Source organism: Neolamprologus brichardi, chromosome 22, assembly GCF_056152115.1.
Source record: "Neolamprologus brichardi isolate AB-2024 chromosome 22, ASM5615211v1, whole genome shotgun sequence".
Taxonomy (NCBI): Eukaryota; Metazoa; Chordata; class Actinopteri; order Cichliformes; family Cichlidae; genus Neolamprologus; species Neolamprologus brichardi.
The window spans coordinates 31,489,243-31,514,450 of record NC_142124.1 but is presented as its reverse complement, the minus strand read 5'-3'; the positions used below and the strand labels follow the sequence as shown (position 1 = coordinate 31,514,450).

At 44.1% G+C, this 25,208-nt stretch overlaps 1 protein-coding gene across 2 annotated transcripts in view; it reads right to left on the bottom strand.

The window, feature by feature from the left end:
* Positions 1-25,208, bottom strand: part of gabbr1b (gamma-aminobutyric acid (GABA) B receptor, 1b) — a 106,192-nt gene that overhangs the window by 10,412 nt on the left and 70,572 nt on the right. For both annotated transcript variants that reach the window (XM_087835030.1, XM_087835031.1), the window contains exon 16: positions 3,234-3,362. In XM_087835030.1, coding sequence (XP_087691156.1) covers positions 3,234-3,362 — 129 coding nt within the window. The remainder of the gene's footprint in view (positions 1-3,233; positions 3,363-25,208) is intronic.

The following is a 25,208-nucleotide window of genomic DNA, read 5'->3' as shown; positions in this document are numbered from 1 at the left end:
TAAAATGTCTGTGAAGGTTCTCAGTCATCCACGTCATCGTAGTCAAAGGAGCTTGCAAAAAAAAGCGTCTGGACTTCTTTAAGTTGCTTGAAGACGTTTCACCTCTCATCCGAGAAGCTTCTTCAGTTCTAAGGTCAAATGGTGGAGAGTCCCAGATATAAACCTGGTGGGAGTTTCCCCCCACAGAGGGACAAAAGGACCCCCTGATGATCCTCTAATTGCCTGAGCCAAGGTGTGGAACTGGGTGTGGGTCCCAATCAGCCAGAGTTTCGGGTGAGTTCATTGTGAAACCTGGCCCCACCTCATCATGCAAATTCCTGAGGTCAGATGGCCCAGGATGTGAGTGGGCGTTAAGGCGTCTGGGGAGGGAACTCAAACTGGATTATAGATGGCAGACAGTTGGTGTTGTAAACCACTGCCTCTGTTCAAAGATGGTCGCTCACAGTGGACATAGATGCTTCTTTCACTCCTCTTTCGAACCATCTGTCCTCTCTGTCCAAAATGTGAACATTGGCATCCTCGAAAGAGTGACCTTTGACCTTTAGATGCAGATGGACTGCTGAGTCTTGTCCTGTGGAGGTGGCTCTTCTGTGTTGTGCCATGCGCTTGTGAAGTGGCTGTTTGGTCTCTCCGATGTAGAGGTCTGGGCATTCCTCGCTGCACTGTACGGCATACACCACATTGTTAAGTCTGTGTTTTGGAGTTTTGTCTTTCGGGTGAACCAGTTTTTGTCTGAGTGTGTTGCTGGGTCTGAAATGCACCGGGATGTTGTGCTTGGAGAAAACTCTCCTGAGTTTCTCTGATACACCGGCTACATAGGGGATGACAATGTTGTTGCGTCTGTCCTTCTTATCCTCCCTCGCTGGTGTCTGATCTTCTTTTCTGGGTCAAAAAAAAATCTGATTTGATGTGCTTTCGTCTGTAGTGTGAACGTAGCCATAGTGTACGCTGTTAAGTGCCAGGATTTATACATCGGGGAAACAAGACAACCTCTGGCTAAGAGGATGGCACAACACAGAAGAGCCATCTCGTCAGGCCAGGACTCTGCAGTCTATTTACACCTACAGGCCAGTGGACACTCTTTCAATGCTGAGGATGTTCACATCCTGGACAGGAAGGAACGCTTGTTTGAGCGTGGAGTCAAGGAGGCCATTTACGTGAAAAGGGAAAGACCATCTCTGAATCGAGGAGGGGCCTAAGGTTACATCTTTCGCCATGAACAGAATAAACTTTTGGAGGTTTACTTACTTTAAACCTTACCTTGTTACTTTAATTTGCTTGTATGAAATTCTAATTATCATACATTAAAAAGCAATAAAAAATAGTAACATGTCTCAGTTTCAGAATTTAATTTCTTGTCTTGTTACGTTTTTAAATTAAATATAGGGTTTTTGTAAAAAACATATTTTCTTTTGATCATTTCTTACAAATACTTTATAGCAAGAATGACACTTCCAGTCAAAAGTTTTACAACACCCCAATTTTTTCAGTTATTTATTGCAGTTCAAGTCATTCAAGTCCAATGAATAGCTTGAAATAGAGGTAAAAACCTTTCTGGATTACTTACAACCCCCTCTGTCTGCATAAAAGCAGTGTTGGAACACACTGTGGTGCCATACTGCAGAAAGTAGTGTTTTGCCACAAAGCTGGTGAGAAAAGGGCAATTAACCATGGAAGTGAGACAGACCATCATAACACACAGAAATTGCAAATAAAGTCAAGGTGTCATTGAACAGCTTTCTTCACCATCAAAATGCACTCAGAAACAATCTCAGACAGGAAGAGTTTGCCAGACCCAAAGCCACAACTGAATCAGAGGACAAGTTTCTGAGAGTTAACAGCTTGTGTGATAGGCTGCTCACAGGACAACAGCTTAAGCATACCTTAATAGTGATCATAGCAAGCAAGTCTCAGTTTCATTTGTGAAGAGAAGACTTCGAGCTGCAGGTTTGACAGAATGTGTTGCAGCAAGAAAGCCATCGCTAAGACGTCAGAAAAGGACCAAGAGGCTTGCCTGGGTCATGAAACACTGTCAAAACTGAAGACTGGGAGAATGTAATATGGACTGATGAATCAAAATCTTCAGTTCATCATGCAGGATCTTTGTACGCCATTGAGTAGGCAAAAGGATGGTTCCACAGTGTGTGGCATCAACTGTCAAACATAAAGTATGATAGACTAGGGCTGTTCTGCTGGATCCACGGTGACCTGTACAGAGTGAGGGGCACCCTGAACCAAAACAGCTACCACAGCATTCTGCAGCACCATGCAGTACCCTCTGGTTGGTAAGGGGTTCGTCCTACAGGAGGATAATGTCCCAAAACATAAATCCAAGTATGCCAGAACTACTTCAGGAAAAAAGAAAACAATGGAGTGTCCAGCACAGTCTCCAGACTTAAACCACAGCTGGTTTGGGATGAACTGGACAGAAAGCAAGTGAAAGCAAAGCAACCTACAAGGTCCACATTTATGGGAACTTCCTAAAAAGATATGGGAAGAACCTTCTGAAGAATATTTGATTTCTATTGTAGAAAGAATATAGCTGTATATCTGTCAAAGGTGGCTACTTTGATGAGTCAAAAATTTTGAATACATTTTGGTCAATAAATTGATTCCATGATTTCTTCTTCTTCTTTTTTAACTTTTAAATGCTTATTTGAACTATGCTTTCATTTGAGTGCAATGAGACATTAAACTGCATACTTTTCAATAAAAACTAGAAAAATTGGGGTGTTCTAAAACTTTTGACTGGTAGTGGATGTACAGTACTAATATTTTCAGCAGGTGAGAAAATAACACAAAACAGTGTGTTCAGCACTAGAGCAAGTATCAGCTTACAGTATGAAAACTGGAAATACTTGGGAAAAGCTAGTCTTGCTCTGAACCAATGCTCAAAAATTAGTCTCATCAGCTTACTAATTAAAATGTGTTTTTTGATTTACTTGGCATGTATGGACATGATATTTGGGTACTTAGTTAATATCATCCTCCCTAACCTAACAGCACTCCAGGAATAAGAACAGAGACACAGCACCATGCTGATTGGCCAGAGTAGACTGTTAAAGATCTGAATTGGTGATGCTGACACGGCAACACTCACCCAATTTGCAGACCCGCAGGTGATATATCATGCAGTCTCAGATGCCTTCCATGCTAATGGATTTTCATTCGGTCTTAAATGTGCTAGTTTAATCTGCATGTATGGGATGAAGAGAGGTGTGAGATGGTTTTACCTTGGGGACAAACAGAACCACCAGGGTGATGTAGACTGAGAAGACAATGGCTAAAGAGGCGAAGGCGAAAGAGGCATCCTGCTGGGAGGACAGAATCATGGTGACTGGAGCTGTGATCATACACAGTACCTGAAGAGAAGAATAAATAGAGTAGATAAGCTTAGCTTGTTTATTACAAAAAAAATAACAAGAAAACTTTAGTCTTAGCATAAATTTAAAAAAAATATAAGTGTAACAATTTCAACAGTTACCTATCACACTAATAAAAAAGGACCAGGTGGAATTCAGTCCAACTGTTTTCTACAGAACATTAATACAAAACCTCTGGTTTCAATTTAATGGTGATTTTGAAGACCAGTGATGGGATTAACAGTAGGGATGCAACGATACCACTTTTTTCAAACCGATACGATACTTGGATCTGAGTACTTGCCGATACAGAGTACAAAAACCGATACTTCTACCACACACACACACACACAAATGCAATGAATTGGAAGACAGGTTTTATTTATTCTCTGCCGATAATAAATAAAATCTTAATAAAAATGACCACAAAAAAATTTCAAGTGAAAAATAAGCACTTCTGTTAAATTATTGCAGAGTCTCCACATTGTAATTTAACAAAATATCACTGAACTATTGGCACTGTCTCGAGCTTTCAGAATAATAAATAAACACTTCTGTTTGGAATAAAATAAATACAAATTAGGTTTGAGAATAAAATAAACTTTTAAATTGTTGCAGAGTGTCCATATTGTAAACAAACAAACAAAATAACGAAAGTATTCGGCATTGACAAACGAACTCCTCATCTGCCCGTGGATCATCAGTCCACTGTGCTGTTAAACCAAGGACTGACATCGCGCACACACTGCTTGTCTTTACCTCTTTAGAAACTTTTGGCACCATTATCTCCCTGATGTGTGGGCGGCTGGGAATTTCATATCACAGCTCGAGTATGCTGAGAAGACGGTGCAATCCTATGTTTTCCACGACAGGCATTGGCTGGTCATCCAGAGCAATAAAATGAGTCGAGCCTCTGTTATTTTAACTGCCTGTGGATTTTCTCTTGACATTTTTTATCGCTTTTCCAAAACCTGAGTTAAAGTTGGCTGTTCCACACTGCTGACATTTTGTTTAGCCTAGCTACAGCAGCCTCCAGTTTCTCTTTTTTATCTGGAGCCGCCAGTCTCAGTCGCCTAACCCTGTGTCTGTTTAGCGCGGGATGTCCCCCTAGTGGCCAATCTAAAAAACTACAACAGAAATGACAAGCCACCCTCTGATTAATTAAATAAGTTAGTATCGGTTCATGGTATCGGTTAACTTTTACGAGTATGAGTACACACACATTTTACAGTATCGGCCCTGATACCCGAATCGGTATCGGTGCATCCCTAATTAACAGCGTCAAAAGTAACGGCATTACTAACGGCTAACACTAAATAGCCAGACTCTCACTCAGTCACCCTCACCGAAGCCTCTCTTTTCCCGCCTTCATTCCTGAAAACTCACCTTCTGTCAACCTTAACTCAGCTCTGGAATTAACCACCCTCTCCCTCAGTTGCCTTCACACCATTGTCCGCCTTTGACAGTACAAACTGGCTGAAAAAATGGATCCAGCAGACGCAATTTGGACAGTGATCTCCAAACAGGGAGCAATAATTGGTGAACACAAGCAAATCCTGCAGTTTCAGGCAAAATCAGGTACAAATCAATCAGCGACAGACAGTAGGAAATCCTATCCACATTTCCAAAGCTCTGTTCAGACATCACTCCCACCCCCAATCAGCCACCAGTACACTCAGCACAGTCCCCGTTTGCTGTTCCTGAGCAAGACGCTCCACTTTTCTCTGCCCTGGTCTCTGCAAACCATGCCTGTGTTCCAGGATGCAGTGTCCTCAACACTCAAACTTTTTTCCGGTGAGTTGGGCCGGTACAGGGCTCCCTTGTGTTCGGCCAATCGCCTCTTTCTTTGATAATGCTGCTAAACTCTCCCACTTAGTAGGTCTGCTGAGGGGAAAGACGCTGGCATGGGCTGAAGCTTATTTTTCATTTCATCCAATTATTTCCTGTCCATATGTTGAGCTTCTTGGTGAGCTGACAAAGACTTTCACTCACCCAGTCTCTGAGGGCAGCGTGGCCAATTATTAAATTTATGGCTGGGCAAAACGTAGTGTAGCAAAGTTTGTCACTGATTTGTACAACTGGAAGCCAGTTGGCCCGATCATTGGCTTCAGGGTTTATTTTTGCAAGCCTTAAATGTTCAATTCAATTCAATTTAATTCAATTTTATTTATATAGCGCCAAATCACAACAAAAGTCGCCTCAAGGCGCTTCATAGATACAGAGAAAAACCCAACAATCATATGACCCCTATGAGCAGCACTTTGGCGACAGTGGGAAGGAAAAACTCCCTTTTAACAGGAAGAAACCTCCAGCAGAACCAGGCCATGTTAGCCCTTCCATTCACAAACCCATACTTCAGGATGTCAGGGGTGTACTTTAGCAAAAAGTTTCCCTTTTGGGAGGGGTGGGGGTTTTCACTTTCATCTTAATTTTTCCGTTTTAAGAACTTCTTCATATATTTTGATTACTGCAAACGGCGGGCAGAGTGTCTTCTTCTGCTTGGTTATTGAGGCTGATTAATTAAACAACTCCCACCAAGTGGTGGGAAGCTGAATTATAACTGAGATTTTCATGGATAACAGTAGTGACTGCACCGTATCGGATCGCAGTACCCTACAGCGGATAGTGGGAACAGCTGAGAAGATCATTGGAGACTCTCTTCCCTCCATCACAGACACCTATCGCACCTGCTGCTTCTGCAAAGCCACCAGCGTTGTGGAGGACCCCTCACACACACTCTTCACCATGCTGCCCTCTGGCAAGAGGTACCGGAGCTCTCACAGCCAGTCTGATGGCTTGGGGGAACAGTTTCTTCCCCCAAGCCATCAGACTCGAGGGGGCTCAGTGACTGGACTGACACACACACACACACACACACACACACACACACACACACACACACACACACTTCATACATCAAGTGACTTTTTGCAACAATGCTCAGTCTTTTGCACAACCCACTGTTATTGTTGCAGTCTTCCTTTACACTGTTGTGTCATTCTGTCTGGTGTTGCACTGTCTTTGTTTTGGGGTTTTTTTTGGCAATTTTTGTACACTTGGACTTTATATAGTCCTGTGTTGATTGTCTGTATATTATTCTGTATATTCTGTACATTATACCTTATATGTAGCACAATGGTCTTGGAAGAACGTTATCTCATTTCACTGAGTACTGTACCTCTGCACATAGTTGGAGTTAATCCTTTAATATACGTCAAATGAGTGGCCAATTGAGAATTAAAATTTAACTTAACAAACGTATTTGTTTTAATGTGTGATGAAGCCAGAGCAGCAGGACTTAACATGCAAACCCATACAAAAAGGACCTGGCAAGAGTTCATGCCACTACTTTTGAGCTGCACAGAAAGAGAAGCAGAACAATTTTCTGTAGAATTATATGACTATAATTATCTTCTGGTTTCATCTTTGTGGAAAAAGATTCTCATAGCAGCAGGACAAAACTCTGAAGTAATACCTGAAGACTAAAGAAACCCAAGGACTGTTGACCTGCCTACATAGTCATCTGATCTCAGTCATTGAATATGTACGGCCATTTGTAGACTGATGAAGCTAAACATTCCTAATTTTTTTCCCCCCCAAGTTTTATTTTCATTTTTAAATTGGAAAACAAACAAAAACAAACAAACACACAAACAAACGGAAAACTCACAACTATGGGACAGAGCAAGTATCATCAAATAACGACAACATGGCAGGCCATTGTGACCACAGAAGCACTCCCAGGTGCACACTCTTGTATCTATGCCTTTCAAGGATAACCTCAGACATCTGAAAACCAAACACAGAAAATACAAGCATAATAATAATAATAATAACATTGATAATTACAGAAATTTAAAACAAACAAACAAAAAACAAAGAACTCAAAAAAAAAAATGAGCAAAACAGAAAACACATCATGTGAACCCCTCCCACCATCCCCCCCACCCCTTTACCCCTGTATGGCTCTCAACCTCACATTCATATATCCAGACAGCCCATATTTACACCTATCTATAGAAACTCTCATGCACAGGAATCAACATCCCACACGCTAAAACTGCAGCATTCAGGAAATCGAGTCGGGGGGCCTAACCGGGGATCAACTCAAGGCAGACCCAGGGGGATTTGCGTCATCTCTATGATCTGTTAGGTCCAAAGACCGTAGTACTGACATGAAGGGGCCCCAAATTTTTTCAAAGGTTCCATATTTCCCTTTTACACTATGTGATATTGTGATAATTTGTTTTCTGAGCCATTCAGAGGTTTGGTTTACGTGCTGGTGTAGTTTTGTTTTGTTTGAGATTAAGGGCACAAACTGATGCACAAATCATTTTCTTATTGTTGAATCATAAACACTCCTTTTTGTGATCTCGTGGATGAGTCATCGATGGTTTCTCTCAAGTACTTTTGGCACTGTTCCAGGTTTTTTCCATTTGTGGATAATGGCTCTCATTGTGGTTCACTGGAGTCTAAAAGCCTTAGAAATGGCTCTGTAACCCTTTAAAGATTGATAGATATCAATTACATTGTTTCTCAATTGTTCTGGAGTTTCTTTAGATCACAACATGATGTGTTGCTTTCTGAGATCGTTTAGCCTACTTCACTTTGTCAGAAGAGAAGTAGGCTAAATGAGTAGGACAACACACCCACCACCACCATCAAACCCACAAATGAAGAAATCCTTTTTGGAGGAATCAAATTTGGTGCTTATCTCTCTAGCAGAATCCTCCACTAAAGATAAGTGAAGCTCACCTCACACACTTTTTATTGTTTTTTGATCTTTGCCAGTCTTTACATGGTTTTCCATTGTGATTGATGAGCATTTCTTAATAAGTTGCCAGCAGTATTCTTTCATTTTTATCATGCCAACAAACGGAGGGCAGATGAATTTGGCGGTGTCTAAAAATGTGACAGTGAAGAAGAGAGTGCAAAGTATCAAATAAAGCAGGAGAAATTGGAGGTAAATCAATCAATATTAATCAGTAGTCAGTCATTTTGGGCAAAGGCTAAAAATTTTCTTCTAAATTGACAAATGCAAGCAGCAAGCTAGCAGCCATGTTTTCTCTACTGTGTCAGTACTTACATGCAGCATCGCACAAACACAATCCAGCCCTTAAATTATTATTAATAATTATTTATTAATTCATTAATGCATCAATTTTAGTAGAAGAAATAGCATTTCTGCGCACTGGGAATTGGGAAGAGCTAATCCCATCTGGAGACAGACTGTTTCCAGTGGCCTTCAATCTTTACAGAGACACTTTTAACATTAAGTGTGCTTTATTACTGTATAACTGCATTTCTAGCCTTGTTTCAGGTGCCTTAATCTCAATTGTTGCACAGAACTTGCTTAAATTCAAGCACTGGATTTCTGTCTATGATGTTGGAATGATACTATAAAAAGTGTGCAGAGATTTTTATATTGTGATTTGCTGCCAAATGAAACAGAATTAAGTCAAGTGATTGAAATGGCCCAGGAGCAATTCTCCCACAGCTGAATGGAGAAATGAACTAATCAAGTGCCAGAAAATGGTCACAAAAATGTTACAAGCATGAGCTAAACAGATCTGACAAAAAAAAGAAAAAAGTCAGTTTTGCAGTTTGAGCAACTTTAGGATACTTTTTATAGATGAACATGTTGCAGATAAATGATATGATTAATTGTTAAAATATCACTTATTATGTATCATTTTGCTAAAAGTATTTAAAATAGTACATATTAATTCTGCCTCAAGCAGATACAGGAGTACAAGCCAAGCCTGAAACCACATGGACTCATCAGTAATAATTAATAAAGCAATTAGAAAGGACATTTTCCAAATGAAAGCATATATTAAGCATTTATCTTTATATTTCCAGAGCACAACATTTGCTTGTGTTTCAGCATTTTTTACACATTACACACCACTTTTGTTTATCATTTGTAACAACACATCCCACACATGGCATGGTAATAGTAAAAGAGATGTTATGTTGGCAAATAATATCATGTACAAATAATTTTAAAAAAAGAACAGGATCCAAGACAGACCCCAGTGGAATTCCTGATGTCTCAACAGCTGATGTGGAAGAGTATTTTCCAATGAGAAAGCCCGTTGTTTAATATAAGATAGAGCAGCCACTAGAATCAGCATCAAGTAGAATATTGTTTGTTACTTTTAAAAGTACAGACTCTGTTCTCTGAAAGACCCTAAAAAAATGTCAGTTTTGATATAGGCTGACAAATAATCAGAACATGCACGTGAAATTTGGGGTTTTAAAGAATGGGTCGACTACTGCATGCTACATCACACAGGAGCTATGGTAAATGGCCTGTATTTGTATAGTGCTTTACTTAGTCCCTAAGGACCCCAAAGCGCTTTACACTACATTCAGTCATCCACCCATTCACACACACATTCACACACTGGTGATGGCAGCTACATTGTAGCTACATTGTAGCCACAGCCACCCTGGGGCGCACTGACAGAGGCGAGGCTGCCGGACACTGGCGCCACCGGGCCCTCTGACCACCACCAGTAGGCAAACATGGGGTTAGTATCTTGCTATACCAGAAGATAGGCTCACATTTACAATTCTGAGAACCTAATCACCCATTATATAAAAAGTTTCCTTAATAAACAAAGATAGAAGTGAAAATATGTTGCCTTTGCAGATCCAGCCCCCTCTTGAAATCATATCAGGCATCCATCCATCCATTTCCACTTTTTCAGCTGTCTTAGTGCTAGAATCTAATCTGGCAAGATTTTAAAAACTCTAATGGCACTTCATCTGTGCTCGGCTCTTTTCCATTCTGTCCTGACAGCCCTGTTAGACAGAATTTAAACCTAGGGCATCTTATTCTGAGGTGGGCAGCCAAGTTCAAAGCATCTGCTCATCTGTTGCTAATGAACTCCATAAGTTTTGAATCACTTATTTTTAGTACTGAATCCATGACCCCGCTGCTTTTCATTCTCATCTACAGTCCACCAAAAATAAAAGCTCTATTGTAGAATTCAGATCTTTTGTCCTCAGTAACAGTAATGCACGACTGCATATTGTGGGATTTTAATATTCATGGGCACTGAAAAAAACAGCTGTGGGAATCTTTTGATTTTATTCAACATGTATTCAACGGCCTCACTCATGACCATGTGAATACTCTTGATCTTCTTTTTGTCATATTTTCTTCTTTTGTCAATTTAATATCTAACATGTTGACATTGTAGAATTTTTTTTCTGACCATAAACTATAACTTTTATGACACTTTTACTCTCTAAATTTGTGGTCCTAGTATTGCAATACCTTTCGGTAAAACATTTGGTCCTTCCATAGCTACTCGTTTCCTCTGGTGCTTACAGTCTGGGTGTTCAAGAGTGCACTTCTTTCATCTGTGCATCATCATGATCAGATGTCTACAGAACAAATACGCTTAATATTTAAACCCACAGTACAAAAAACAAATACAGACCATTTACCATAAAATTTAAAGAATCCATGATGCTGAACAGTGGCGGACCTAGCCTGTTTGGCGCCCCCACTCCCACCCACACATTAAACATATTAAGGATTGTACCTTAACATATTTTATCATAAAAACTGTTAAATGGTAAATGGACTGGTTCTTATATAGCGCTTTTCTACTCTGTCCGAGCACTCAAAGCGCTTTATACAGCTAATTCATTCACCCAATCACACAAGCACTTCTAAGCTTAAGTGCTAAGTATCTAACATTCACACACATTCACGCTCCGATGGATGCATCAGAGAGCAACATGGTGTTAGTATCTTGCCCAAGGATATTTGGCATGCAGACTGGAGCAGCCTGGGATTGAACCACCGACCTTCTGGTTAGTGGCTGATCCGCTCTGCCACCTGAGCTACAGCCACACCTGTTGTCAGAACTAGGGATGGGTACCGGTATCCGGTGCCATCATGGCACCGGTTCTGACATAAACGGTAGTAACCAGACCGAAAAGCAGCGCACATTTCTGTGCTTTTTTTTCCCTGAGATGTGATACACTTCGAATTCTAGCCAATCATTTTACGTTTCCGAGGATAGTAGGCGGGCCCAGGTACGTACGTTCTTTTAGAGCAGAGCTACAGATTAAACATGCCCAAGGCGAAGCGTCAAAAGTCTGGCTGTACTTCACAGCAAAAGATGCAAACTCAGCAGCTGCAACAAGTGCTTTAAGCTGATACTGTGATACTGTCAAAGGAGGTAACTCCTCAAATCCAATGAAACACCTGGCGACGCATAGCGTTTTTTTTAAAAGCAGAAAAATGCACCGTATTTGATAGCTTGCTGCGAGACCTCACACCGTGCACATCTACTGCGGGTGTGGTGGTGACGGATGATGATGCAGCGGCAGCCGTTCTTCTCTGCGTGAGTAGCTTCATGTTGTTCGTGTATAATTTACTTTGAGTAGGCTAACCACGTTATTACATTAATGCATGTAAGGTGAACTAGCAAACACTGTCGTAGCTACATGCAGCTGTCTTCTTGTTTGATGGCAGATACTCCCTTCATCCTGGCCAAAAAGGCTAAAATGACCAAAGAAAAAGTGGAAAACAGTTAAACATGAGAGGTTTTTAGACAAAGTTTTTGTTTTTTCCATTGTTTAAGCACTGCTTCCAGCTAAGAGTGATACCATATATGCCCCATAGCTGCAGAAAAGGCTAACATTGTTACCTTTTTACAATAAAAACAGCTGAACATGAGAGGTTTTTGGACCAATTTTGTGTTCTCCATTCTTTAAGCACTGGTTTGAGCACCATTTAAGCACCGGCACCGTTTCAAAAGTACCAGTTTGGCACCGGTATCGGATAAAACCTAAACGATACCCATCCCTAGTCAGAACCATATTGAATTTAACCAGAGAAGCATGGTTAAACACACACACACATATATGAAGAGAGAGAGAGAGTATGCATAGTATGCAAACGGCTGACAAACAGACATCATAATTTGTCATACAATGAGAACAGGACAAATCAACAATCGACAATGACTAATTAATATTCTGCTGAACACAGTCCAAAAGGTTCAGTCAGCTACATCAGTGTCTACTGTTTACTATCATAGCCAAGTGACTAACAAACGTAAACAGACGTTTTCACTATCCCCACTAATTAATGTTATATTGTTGTATCTCTGTTGTGGTCAGTGCTATCCTCTATGCTGTTGCATGCTGGGGCAGCAGGTTGAGGGTCACAGATACCAACAGACTAAATTAACTGATCCACAAGGCCAGTAATGTTGTGGGGGTGGAGCCAAGGGCATAGATTTGGCATGGACGGAAGGGACATGTGCTCACCAATAATTTGATCTCTTTGAGTAACGAAAAACAAACCCGATAGAATGAAAAAAATGAATAACGTGTTTTGGAAACTAACTGCACAGCAGGCAGCACTATGAGTTATCTCAGTCTCAGAGCAGCATTTCTAATTTTGATTGAAGCTGTCAGAGAAAACGGCAGCGTCGAGTAAGCCAGGATATTAGTTTACAGAGGCTGTTAAATTATATGTCTAACATTAAAATGTTGGTGACACAATAATTTCATCCTAATGGCACTGACGTATTCATAGGGTTAATTTTTGAGACAATATATCATGAGGTCGTCATGATTTTGCAAATATCCACCTTGTAGTGCAGTTTGCACAAATTGTTTTAAAATGCACTCACCCTGCAAACATTACTGACGAGTCAAGATCTGCACAAACTGACAGAAACACTGAAGCAGCTGCACATTTTATTCTTATTGTCATGTTTGTCCTATTTGTCAGGTGACAGAAGAACCAACACAAAGCTCAGAGAGTAATGGTGACACTGTGGAGGTAAACACAGACGACACGAGAGCTCTCGATTGACACTGCTCGTTTATTACTTATCACCACACAACTGAACTCTTTTCCCTCCAAAACACAGCAACAACACTTCCTGAGAACTGGGTGTGAGTGGAGCCCTCCAGTGGTCCACCACACATGCCCCCCCTGAACACCCAGTAGGGTCATCCCCTAGTCCAGAACCCTCGCTTTAATTAAACGTCCAGAACGGCTGAAGCGGGGAGGTGGAGAGCTGGCGGAGGGGAAGCGAGCCTGAGGGCCAGGCTGGCATGGGCGGTCAGGAAGAACTGAAGACAGCTCGGGCCCCGCCAGGCGGGGGGCGCTCCCAGAGGAAGAAGCAGGATTGTCCGGTCCAGTGGAAGGCGGGCGGCCACGGCGGGGGGCCTGAGCCGGCACCACCTGATCATCCCGAAGCACATGTGCTGGTTTAAGTCTGTCAATAGAAACAGCCTCCTGTCGACCCCCAAAATCCAAAAGGAAATACTTCCGGCCCGGTTGAATAACCCTAAAGGGGCCGTCATACAGTGGACGCAGCGGAGGCCTATGAGCGTCATGCCTGACAAAAACAAACTGTGAGGAGTCCAACGACCTTGGAACAAAGGTGTCGGGCACACAATGGTGCACTGGGCCAGGAAGAGAAAACGAGTCTCTTGGGGGACGGAGAGACAGCACAGATGGAGCGAAGCACGGGGGTGGGCTCTCAGGCAAGAATTCCCCGGGGACCCGGAGGGGCTGACCGAGGACCAGTTCAGCCGGGGAAACCCCAAGGTCTTCTTTAACCGCGCAGCGCAACCCCAGTAAAACCCATGGAAGGCGGTCAACCCAGTTGCCATCTGTGAGAGAAGCACGGAACGCGGCCTTAAGCGACCGGTGGAAACGTTCGCACATCCCGTTGGCCTGCGGGTGGTACGCCGTGGTTCGGTGGACCTTGACCCCCAGGCCGTCAGCCATGGCAGACCAAAGCTCGGAAACGAACTGGGGGCCCCTGTCTGAGGTGATGTCGGCGGGGGGACCGAAACGCGAAACCCACGTTGACAAAAATGCCCTGGCCACTGCTGCTGCTGTAGTGGACGCCAGAGGCACTGCCTCAGGCCAGCGGGTTGTGCGGTCCACTACAGTCAAAAGGTGCGTGAAACCTTGTGACTGCGGCAGAGGACCAACCAGATCCACATGCACATGATCAAAACGCCTCCCTGGAACGTGGAAGGATTCGAGGGGCGCCTGTGTGTGCCTATGGATCTTAGCACGTTGGCATGGGATGCATGCGGCTGCCCACTCTTTCACTGATTTACGAAGGCCCGGCCAAACGAACCTAGAGCTGACCAGCTTGACCGAGGCCCGGACGCCTGGATGAGAGAGGGCGTGTACGGAGTCGAAAACGCGACGACGCCACGAAAGGGGGACTACAGGGCGTGGACGGCTGGTGGAAACATCGCAAAGCAGGCTGGGCCCGCCGTTCCACACGGGTCTGTCCTCCAATACAAGGCCCGTTTGCGCAGACCGAAGGGCAAGGACGTCCGGGTCGGCCTGTTGGTCAGCGGCCATAGCCTCGAAGTCTATGCCAACATAAACGGGAGAGACCAGCACACGGGATAGACAGTCAGCCACGCAGTTGGACTTACCAGCCACGTGCTGAATGTCAGTTGTGAACTCTGAAATGGCTGCCAACTGGCGCTGCTGGCGCCCGCTCCACGGATCAGAGACCTTGGACATCGCGAATGTCAAAGGTTTATGATCGACGTATGCGGTGAAGCTCCGACCCTCGAGAAAAAACCGAAAATGCCGTGTCGCGAGGTGCAGGGCCAGCAACTCCCTGTCAAAAACGCTATATTTGCGCTCACTGTCCCTAAGCGTGCGACTAAAAAAAGCGAGCGGTTGCCAGACACCGGAGACCCGCTGTTCTAACACCCACTGCCACGTCCGACGCGTCGGAGGTCAACGCAATCTCCGCCGACGGAAACGGGTGGGCCAGCAGGGCGGCGTTTGCCAGCGCGGTCTTGGCCCCAGAAAATGCCTGGATGCGTTCAGGGAGCCAATCAATCGGGTCCTTAGCTGTTTTACCCTTCAAGGCAGCATAGAGAGGCTGCAGCAGGTGCGCAGCTCTGGGGAGAAAGCGGTTGTAGAAATTGACCATCCCCAAGAACTCCTGCAGCGCTTTAACGGACGCAGGACGCGGAAAAGCCGAAACGGCCCGGACCTTGTCTGGCAACGGAACCACACCGTCAGCGGAAATGCGGTGGCCCAAGAAATCCAGAACCGGCAAGCCGAACTGGCACTTGGAGGGGTTGACGATCAGGCCGTGTGCCGCCAAGCGCTGGAAAACCTGGTGCAGATGGGACGCGTGCTGACTCTCAGAGCAGCTGGCCACCAATATATCGTCAAGGTACACGAAGACGAAGGGCAGCCCGCGCAAAACAGAGTCCATCAACCGCTGAAAAGTCTGGGCGGCACCTTTCAGGCCGAACGGCATGCGCAAAAATTCGAACAGGCCGAAAGGGGTAATAACGGCAGTTTTGGGGACGTCTTCGGCGCGCACGGGAACCTGGTGATACCCCCGCACCAAGTCAATTTTAGAAAAAATCGAGGTGCCGGCGAGGTGGGCGGAAAAATCCTGGATGTGGGGAATGGGGTAACGGTCGTTCTCCGTGACATTATTCAAACGGCGAAAATCCCCACACGGCCGCCACCGACCGTCTGACTTGGGCACCATGTGTAGCGGAGAAGCCCAGGCACTATTCGAGCGCTGCACTATGCCGAGGCGCTCCATTGCGGCAAACTCTTCCCGAGCGACGGAGAGTTTCGCGGGGTCGAGGCGACGCGCGCGTGCGAACACCGGCGGACCGACCGTCGGGATATAATGTTCAACCCCGTGCTTCGTTGCCGTGTTCGAAAAATTAGGAACAGTCAGTGAAGGGAACTCCAAGAGCAAACGCTGAAAAACATTCCCTGAAGTCACTAAATTAGCCCGATTCAGGGGCTCGATGGCGCGAGTGAAACAGGGCATTGAAGAAAAAGACAGTGCATCGATTAAGCGTCTGTTAGCGACATCGACCAGCAGTCCGTGGGCACAAAGAAAATCGGCGCCCAAAATAGGTACAGAGCTAGCGGCAACAACAAAGTTCCATTGGAAATCCCGACCATGAAAACAAACAGTCACGAACCTTTCCCCGAACGTTGCGATGGGAGAGCCATTAGCCGCAATAAGCTGCGGTCCGCAGCCCGCTGCTAAACTGTCGGCTCCGGACGGGGGAAGGAGGCTCTTCTGGGAGCCGGAGTCGACCAGGAAACGTCTCCCAGAGCGCGAGTCTTCTATGAAGAGCAGTTTTTCTTTGTCGCCAGCGGTCGCGGCCGCTACAGCGCGCTGGCGGGGTCCATGTCCCAGGGTCGGAAAAGCACAAGGCGGCAGGCAGCGGCGCGCTCTGGCGCCAAAACGCTGATGGTAGAAACAGAGGTCCCGTCCGTGGTGTCGCTGTGCCGCGATCTTTGCCGTCAGCGAAGGATCGGAGACGTCGGGGCAGGTCAGTGGGGAAGTGGAAGGCGCCGCCGGCGAAGCGGGAACTAGGTCGTGATCGTGGAAAGTGCGGGTAGCCAGGAGAATACGATCCGCGTCCTCAGCCAGGGAGCGATAATCCTTCGTGCCCAGAAGCGGAGAGTTGGCGAGGCCGGCTCTCACGGCCGCCGGCAGCTGTCGGAGGAATATGTGGGCGAAGAGGAATCCCCCGTCGTCCGGTCCGACAAAGGATAGCATGTGCTCCATCAGTTCGAGAGCCGTACCGCCACCCAGGCCTGAGAGGGAGAGGAGCTTCTCGGCTCGCTCTGCGTCGGAGAGGGCATAGCGCCGAAGAAGCAGCTCCTTAAGGGCGGCGTACTTCCCTCGGGTGGGTGGGTCCCGGAGGAGAGTCAACGCACGACGGGTGGCTAGCGGGTCGAGAGAAGCCACTACATGGTGATATTTCGTGTCGTCAGCCGAGATGCCACGAAGGGCGAACTGAGCCTCCACGTGCACGAACCACGACGGGGGATCGTGAAGCCAAAAGTCCGGCAGCTCGAGCGCCACAGCAAACGTAGCTGCAGCCGGAGGCAGAGGGCTGGCGGCTGCTGATGCATCCAGAGCGGAGTCGGTGCCACCATCGGACTGCAACATGTTCAAGTCAGGGGTCACCAATGTGGAGGTAAACACAGACGACACGAGAGCTCTCGATTGACACTGCTCGTTTATTACTTATCACCACACAACTGAACTCTTTTCCCTCCAAAACACAGCAACAACACTTCCTGAGAACTGGGTGTGAGTGGAGCCCTCCAGTGGTCCACCACAACACAAGATCACAGGTGAAATTGGATGATGACTTGTTGGTTCATGACTGTATTTGAAGCACATGTGTGACTGCATGTATGTGAATGTCTCACTGTTATTTATCAGGTGACAGAGGCAGCTCTGCCATGTTGTAGCTCAGAGGTGAAGCGGCGAGTCACAGGTGACTGACTGATGTTTTGGTGCTATAGATTAACGAGAGGAGCAGGCATGTGTTTGGCTCCTTCACATAGAGTTGTTGTGTGGGACACCAGAAGTCCATGTCTGTTGCTGTAACAGTAGTTCATGTTTAGAATAAAAAAATCTCAGCTCACTGATTTGATCGGGGCAATAGTGCCTAAAATGTTGCATAATTTTGCTGAGAGATCTTTTACTTTGTGGTAATCTTAGACGAGTAGTTTTATGGACAAAAACCACCAGGTTATTCAGTGTTCCCTTAGTGCTAATGTGTCAGAGATGTTGGTGTACTATAACTGAACTAATGTTGTTAAGTCATATCAGCAAAATCTTTGAAAATGGAGAATAAACAAGCTAAATTAACACCTGATGAGAAATGTTTAGAAAAACAACAAGCCGGAGCAGGACTAATCCAAAAGAAAGGGAGAGGAATGCATAGTGGAAGAGCAAGAGGTAGAGGCAGACACACACCAAACAGTGACTTTAGCACTACATGCTGGAGGTGTGGAAAAGAGGGACATTTTGTACGTGACTGTAAGACACAAAGAAGACAGTAACTCAGAATAGGATAGCAACTCAGGTGAAGAGAGCAGTTCAGACTAGGAAGAACATAATAATCCCTCACCAAGTGAAAATTAGAGATCAAAGTAGTTTAAAGTAGTTTAAAAAGGGTTGGAAACAGACCCGACTGAATAGATATAAATACAAGAGGAATAAAGTAAAATAAACGAAGGCTAAATTACATTAGAGCTTAACTGTAATGTAGTCAAACTAACAATAGCAAGGATAACAACCTGTAAACTGGTATTAACAATGAAACATAGTTGGGATGAAGATCATGCCCAGAATGAATAGAATGAATGAAAGCAGATAATTCACACAAACACATATTAAATGAAATAGAGAGATGCATAAGGTATATTAAGGTTGTGTCATTGTTCAGCCAAGGAAAGTGTGTGAAAAGGAAAATGTCTCCAGCTTGGGAAAGGGTGAAACTGCAGATCACCCGCAGCCCTTGGTGGATACAAAATAAAATAAAAATGCTGTTATATAAAAATAATAGTATTAATAATGAAATAATATTAATATGAAGAGGCACCTCCGTCAGTTATGATGTGAGGTGGATAACTGTTAAAAGCAGTCTGCATCAAGCTTAAGGTTTGCTCAAATTCAGTACAATAACATATGAGATGAAGAAAATAAAGAAAATAAACTAATTAAGTGCATAGAGGCACTTGACCTGCTTGAAAACCTGTCATCCTAGATGAGACATTGTTGAAATATAGAGCACACCTACACTAACAACTAATAAGCTAAACCCTGTATACAACAGCTAAAGCTACAAAATTGAGAAGCTGAATTAAATATGTGGTCACTGCTAAGCTGATGAGCAAGTAACACGTTTTTTAGACCAGGAGCTGCATGAGAGCTCAAACATGCAGCTGTCTGTGAGCTCAGTTTTTTCTCCTCATACTTCTGATTTGCCTTTGGCAGCAGCCTTTTTTGCATCCTGACTCATGTGTGTAAAGTGTTCATGCCATCAGCAATTTGTTTTTGTTTTTGACGTGTTGCTTGAGTGAGGAGCACTGTGACTTCTGAAGTGGCTCTCATCATGCAACCTTGATGATGATAAGTTCAGAGCCAGCTGAGAGCTGGGTTGTGTGTTTTGTTTTTAGGTGACAAATCAGAAAAGTTAAAACTTAGTTTCTTGTCTTGGAAAAAAAAGAGAAAAAAAAAGGGGGTTTTGTGTTTCTCAGCAAAGAACAACTACAACTTGATTTTCTGTTTTTGAGAAAGGAGAATTTAAAATAATAATAATAATAATAATAATAATAATAATAATAAAACAAAGAGTGATGTTTTGTTTAAGTGGTGAAGAAAGCTAATACTGCAAAATACCGTCTAGTGCATGATCTGCGAGCAATAAAGGAAATCACTGAAATGATGCCACCAGTAGTAGCAAATCCCCACTCTGTTCTTTTGGAGTGACTTGAATCAGTATAATGGTTCTCAGTGATATCAAACGCTCTACTCTACGTAGATGACATTTTAGTGACTGGCCACACAGAGGAAGGGTGTAAGCAAAAACTATGGCTATGTTACGTCACTTGGCTGAGTTAAAGCCACAAGGTATCTTTAAATAAACTCTAATTATGGAGACCTGAGGTCACATACTTAGGGCACACCCTCTCAGGTGAAGGCAGAGAGCTAATAGATAAAACAAAAAGGCCCTGACTCTCTGAAGACAATATTCTCTTCATAACTCAGCAGTATGAAAAGTCATGAAACAGTGTAACTCACTCACAGTAGATCAGCAGTATAGGATAATACAAACCTATCTAATAAATCTAATGATTTTCACATTCTTTTAACTCAGAAGTATGATGCAAACTAAAACTACATACTGATTACACAAGAAGTATGATGTGGCCTACAGCAGTATCAGTACTCATTGATTACAGGTATAAAGTAATATATAACAGCATAATAATCTCACAACTGCTACAAACACATTTGCCTTTCTTAACACACGCGAGAGAAAGGCAGCTGTTAAGAAAATGCCGTTTTTGGGTGAGACAGACCCACAGGCCCTGCATGCAAGCGTACTAACAAACATACATGCAATAAAGAACAACTTACACTATAGCACACACTATACATGCGCCTATATCTCTCATTGGTGTTAAAGCAGGGAAGAGTTTTGCTATCAAATGCTGAATTTATCCACTGTTGACATTTAACTCTTCAGCTTGCAGGACAATAGGTGAAATGTTTGTGAAAACAGAGGAAAAAAAATAAAGACACAGAGAGAGTCTGGTATGACCAAGCAGTAATCAGACAATAAATCTAGCTGGTAATACAATAAATTGTGAGATGCTTTCTGTTTGATTGATGCAGCATAAGTAATTTACTGTATGAAGGAAATTCTCTTTTGTGATAATATTTTGAACGTGCATTTCTGTTGACCTGTCAATTTAGTGCATTATAAGTTGATATGCAAATTAGTTGATGGATACTAGATTTGAAAAAATTACTGGATTATAAAATAAGTGAATAAGATGTAACAGAGGGTTGAAATTAGTTCCTTATTTCTAGTGTGTGGATGAAAGTGTTATCACGGCACACATCTGTTTACATGGGAGGAAACTCCTTATGTGCTGCACATTTAGCAATTTGCAAATGTGCAGCACATCAGAAGGATGACTCTGAAATTACAAAGGGAAACAATTTTGCTGATAAAGCTGCAAAAAGCAGCACCATCAAAAGAACAAAAGCAATGGCTAAAACACAGAGCAGTACTAGACACTGATGACATAATCAAAATAGCAGGAAAACCCATTCTTCCCAAATCATTACACAAAACAGCCGCTCTAGTGAGCCATGGTTTAAGCCATGTCTCATCAGGGGGGATGATGATGAGATGAGATGAGATAGCCTTTATTTGTCAGTTGCAGGTCTTTTGCCCACAACCGAGATGACAGACCTTGCCGACCGTACATACAATACAAACATCACATTGGGGAGACAGGTCAGGCCAGGTAGCGAGGAAAAAAACATCGAAATGTGTAACACAAAGGGATAATACAGGAATGCACAGATATCAACACACCATAGCACAATAAACACAGACAAGCAACATGGGAAAGACTTCCAGTGTGTACATCTGATCTGGGACCGCTGCAATCTTTCGACTGCGCCTCCAACTGACCCGATGTCCACATCAGAGGGGAGGTAAGCGTTGGAGGTGGCGTTGGATCCGGGGTAGGGAGGGTGATGCGTCAGTGAGTGCTTATCAGTATCAGGATAATGGTTGTGTGTGCGTGTCCATAGTTCAGCTGAGACAGTGTCCTTCGCCCTGCCAGGCTAAGTAAACAGTCTTCCAGCCATCCCAGGTGGCCTTGCATGGAATGGGAAGGAACAGACTCAACACAGTCGTTATCAGGGTGTTTTGTTCAGCTCTGGCCTTGCAGCTGGCGCCGAGAGGGTATCCGCATGAAGTGATGTTATTTTTTTACTTTAGTGCAAACAGCTCATATGAATTCCAAAGCAGTTCTACAGTCCAACACTGGTCTCTCAATCTCCCGTTGGAGAGCCGCGAGCTTCGCCATACTTGCGTTCTGTGATGTTGTCATTTCTTGTGCTCAAGGAGCCGATTTCTGAGAACTCACGGCAGTGTGCCTCCCCGAGATGTCATCCATTTTGCGCCCAGAGATGTTATTCCGGGCTAGCCCTTCCGAGATGTATCCAGTCTGCAGTCAGAGATCTTATTCTGAGTATTCACAGCAGCCGTAGCCTCTCCAAGATCTTATCCGTGGTGCACTCAATGAGCCCATTTTGAGAAACTCACGCCTCTCCCATCGTTCCAATCCAAGCGGGCAGCCTTGTGGGGGTTTGAACAGCCGGTTCCGCTTTCTTAATTCTTCGATAAGTCAGGGCCAAGCCAGCTCCGATCAGCCAGAACCCTGTTACCATGGTTCCAAATAGGTAGATATCTTCAGCACTCAGGCTCAACCAAGCCCAAACTTCTCGTTGAGAAATGGGTGTCAATTGCATTTAGGGACCAGTTGATCCAATCCATGATCTTTATAATGAACCAACAATTCTACACTGTAAATTTTGAAACTTTAGCAAAAGAATATGTGAGAACATGTATGACCTGCCAAAAAAATAATACCTAAGGTAACTTAAGACCAAAAAGAGGACATTTTCCTATACCACCTCACCCATTTCATACAAATCATATGGACTTCATTGAATTGAATGAGTGGCAGGGCTCAAAATACGCTCTAGTAATTATAGATGTTTTCTCAAAATGGCCAGAAATCTACCCAGTGAAAAAAGCAGACGCAATCTCAGTTGCAAAGTGTCTATGCAACCATTTCATTCCAACATATGTTATTCCTACTCTGATAAGATCAGATAATGGAACCCATTTTGTAAATGACGTGATCAGTAAAGCATCTGAAGCACTAGGTTTCAGTTTGAAACACCATTGTGCCTACCATCCACAGAGTGCAGGATTAGTGGAGAGAACAAATGGCACTATAAAGCAAAGGCTCAGGAAAACGATGGAAGAAACTGGCAGACCATGGCCAGAATGTGTAGGCCTGGTCAAAATGTGGATGAGAATAACACAAGGAAGTAACAAAGTGTCCCCATTTGAAATTATACATGGGAGACCTTTTCCACTACCAGTTACTAGCGAGCCACTAGATAAATCAATCCGTGAAACCAGTCTGGCGGATTGGATGACTCGATTGTTGATAAACAGAGAAGTTGTTTTGAACAATAAACTGCCGCAAGACTCTTATTCACCTATCTCTTGCAGGTTAAAGCCAGGAGATTGGATCCTTGTCCGAATACTCCAAAGGAAAAATTGGAGCTCGCCACGGTGGGAGGGTCCATACCAAGTGCTTCTGACCACTCCAAATAGCAGAGAGACCCTCCTGGATACATCAGAGCCACTGCAAAAAGGTCGAGGTCCCAGAGGATTCCACTTCCTTCACAGAAATCAACTAGTAAGGGAAAGTTTCACCCTCACTTGGTTGCTTCAGTGGCGAGGGGGAAGTGCTGATTGAGCATTGCTTGCACTTCAACCTCCAGCCATTGGCCAACTCTAGAGTAACCAAGTAGTAGGGTGTGACGGACCTGTACGTAGCCATGAGAAGGTGGACCCTCCTGGTTACCTTGACTACGACGCTCAAACTTACAGGACCCCAGCTGATGCCGGAAACCGTTGAACCACGAGGCAGACAATGTACACTCATCAAACATGACTGATGCCCTGAATGCCTTGAGACAGATCCAGCAGGCCCAAAATCAAGACTATGTAAGTGATACAAGTGACTGGTATTCTTGGATTTACACTGGCTCCTGGCTACAGGTGCTAAAAAGATTACTCATCGGAGTTGGAGTATTTTTACTTTTATTTTGTGTCTTTGTAACATGCATCCTGCCATGTCTAAAACTCATGGTTAACCACATAATATTTTCCACTGTTGCTGCATACATAGCCGTGACAAACGATGATGATGATGACCCCGACCTGTTGGAACATGAAGACTTTGTGTGATTCATGACGATGTGGCAGAAAATGTACAACAAGGTGTTACATACTGATATCTCACTTAAACGTTTATACGTGACAAACAGGAGGGAATGTCAATAGAAAATTGTACTTAGTAGTCAGTATAATCTTTTAATAATATAAGTTTGCATATGGTAGTGATAGGATGTGCAATCCTTAATAGTCTGCAAAGGCTTTGTGTGCATTCCAGAGTGCTCTAGCATTCACAACCACATCCTGGGAGCATCCAGCAAGCTATCAAATACGGCGCATTTCTCGGCTTTTAAAAAAACGATATGCGTCGCCAGGTGTTTCATCAGATTCGAGGTGTTACCTCCTTTGACAGTATCACAGTATCAGCTTAAAGCACTTGTTGCAGGCTGCTGAGTTTCAGAGAACCGACCTTCATCATCTGTGATTCAAATGAAGAAAAAGAGTCCGAGGTCATCAGTCTGCATGTGAGTCTGTCCTGGTAAACAGCAGCAGGTCCTCCACCATGTCCCAAAAGACGCGGAGTTCCAATGACAGAGCAGCCAGCCGGGCAGATTTCATTCAAGTGAACATAATCCTTACGTTTCTGCCACATCTCAGTCAGACACATAAAATCTAATAAAATTTAATAAAGAGATCATTTAGAATAAATAATTTGTTCATTATGGAGCAAACATTAAGCAGGGCGAACCGAACAGATGACGGTTTATCTGCGAAATCAACAGCTGAATGCAGCGGCACTTGAATTAAACACCTGTGCACACCTGTGGACCTTCTGGGCAGGCTTGCGACTCTGTCATGAGCAAAACGGAGAACGGATGACGGAAGCAGGGTGAGCAAACTGCTTTCGAGCCATGGGGTCAGGGTCCCAGGCACAGGCATAACATCCCCAGCAAATGACAGGAGAGGAACTGGTCGCAGGCACCGGGAGTCTCCCCACAGCCAAGTAGCTAGCCTCCGATATCTTCTCCATTTCACCTGGACGCCAGCCCTCGTTCCCCTTTTTCGTCTCTTGGGGGTCGAAGTTGTGCACAGTAGCATGCACTCAGGTGAGGAACACACCAAAGGAGGAGAAAAAAGTTTTCCTGTAGCTCTTCCAGCTGTCACAGTAGCTCTCCATTGAATCTTTGATGTTTAACCCTTTAGACCGGTCGGAGCGGGCACGCTCTGTTTTGCGTAACTATTTTTAAATCCCGGTAGCTCTGCAACCACGTGAGCTAGTGCAATAATTTTTTTTGCATATGAAACCGGAGGAGTTGTACTTACATCTTATGTCATCAGCTTGTCCTCGGTCACAGTTTCCTTCCACATAAAGCTTTGCAAAGACTGCATAAAAAGCACTTGCAGGAACAAAAACATAATATTCCAGAAACATGCTTTGCGATCCGATCAGCTGTTCATAACACTTCCTACATTGGATTAGACGTCAGCGCGAACTATCGCATGTCCGCCATGACCTGCCCGAAA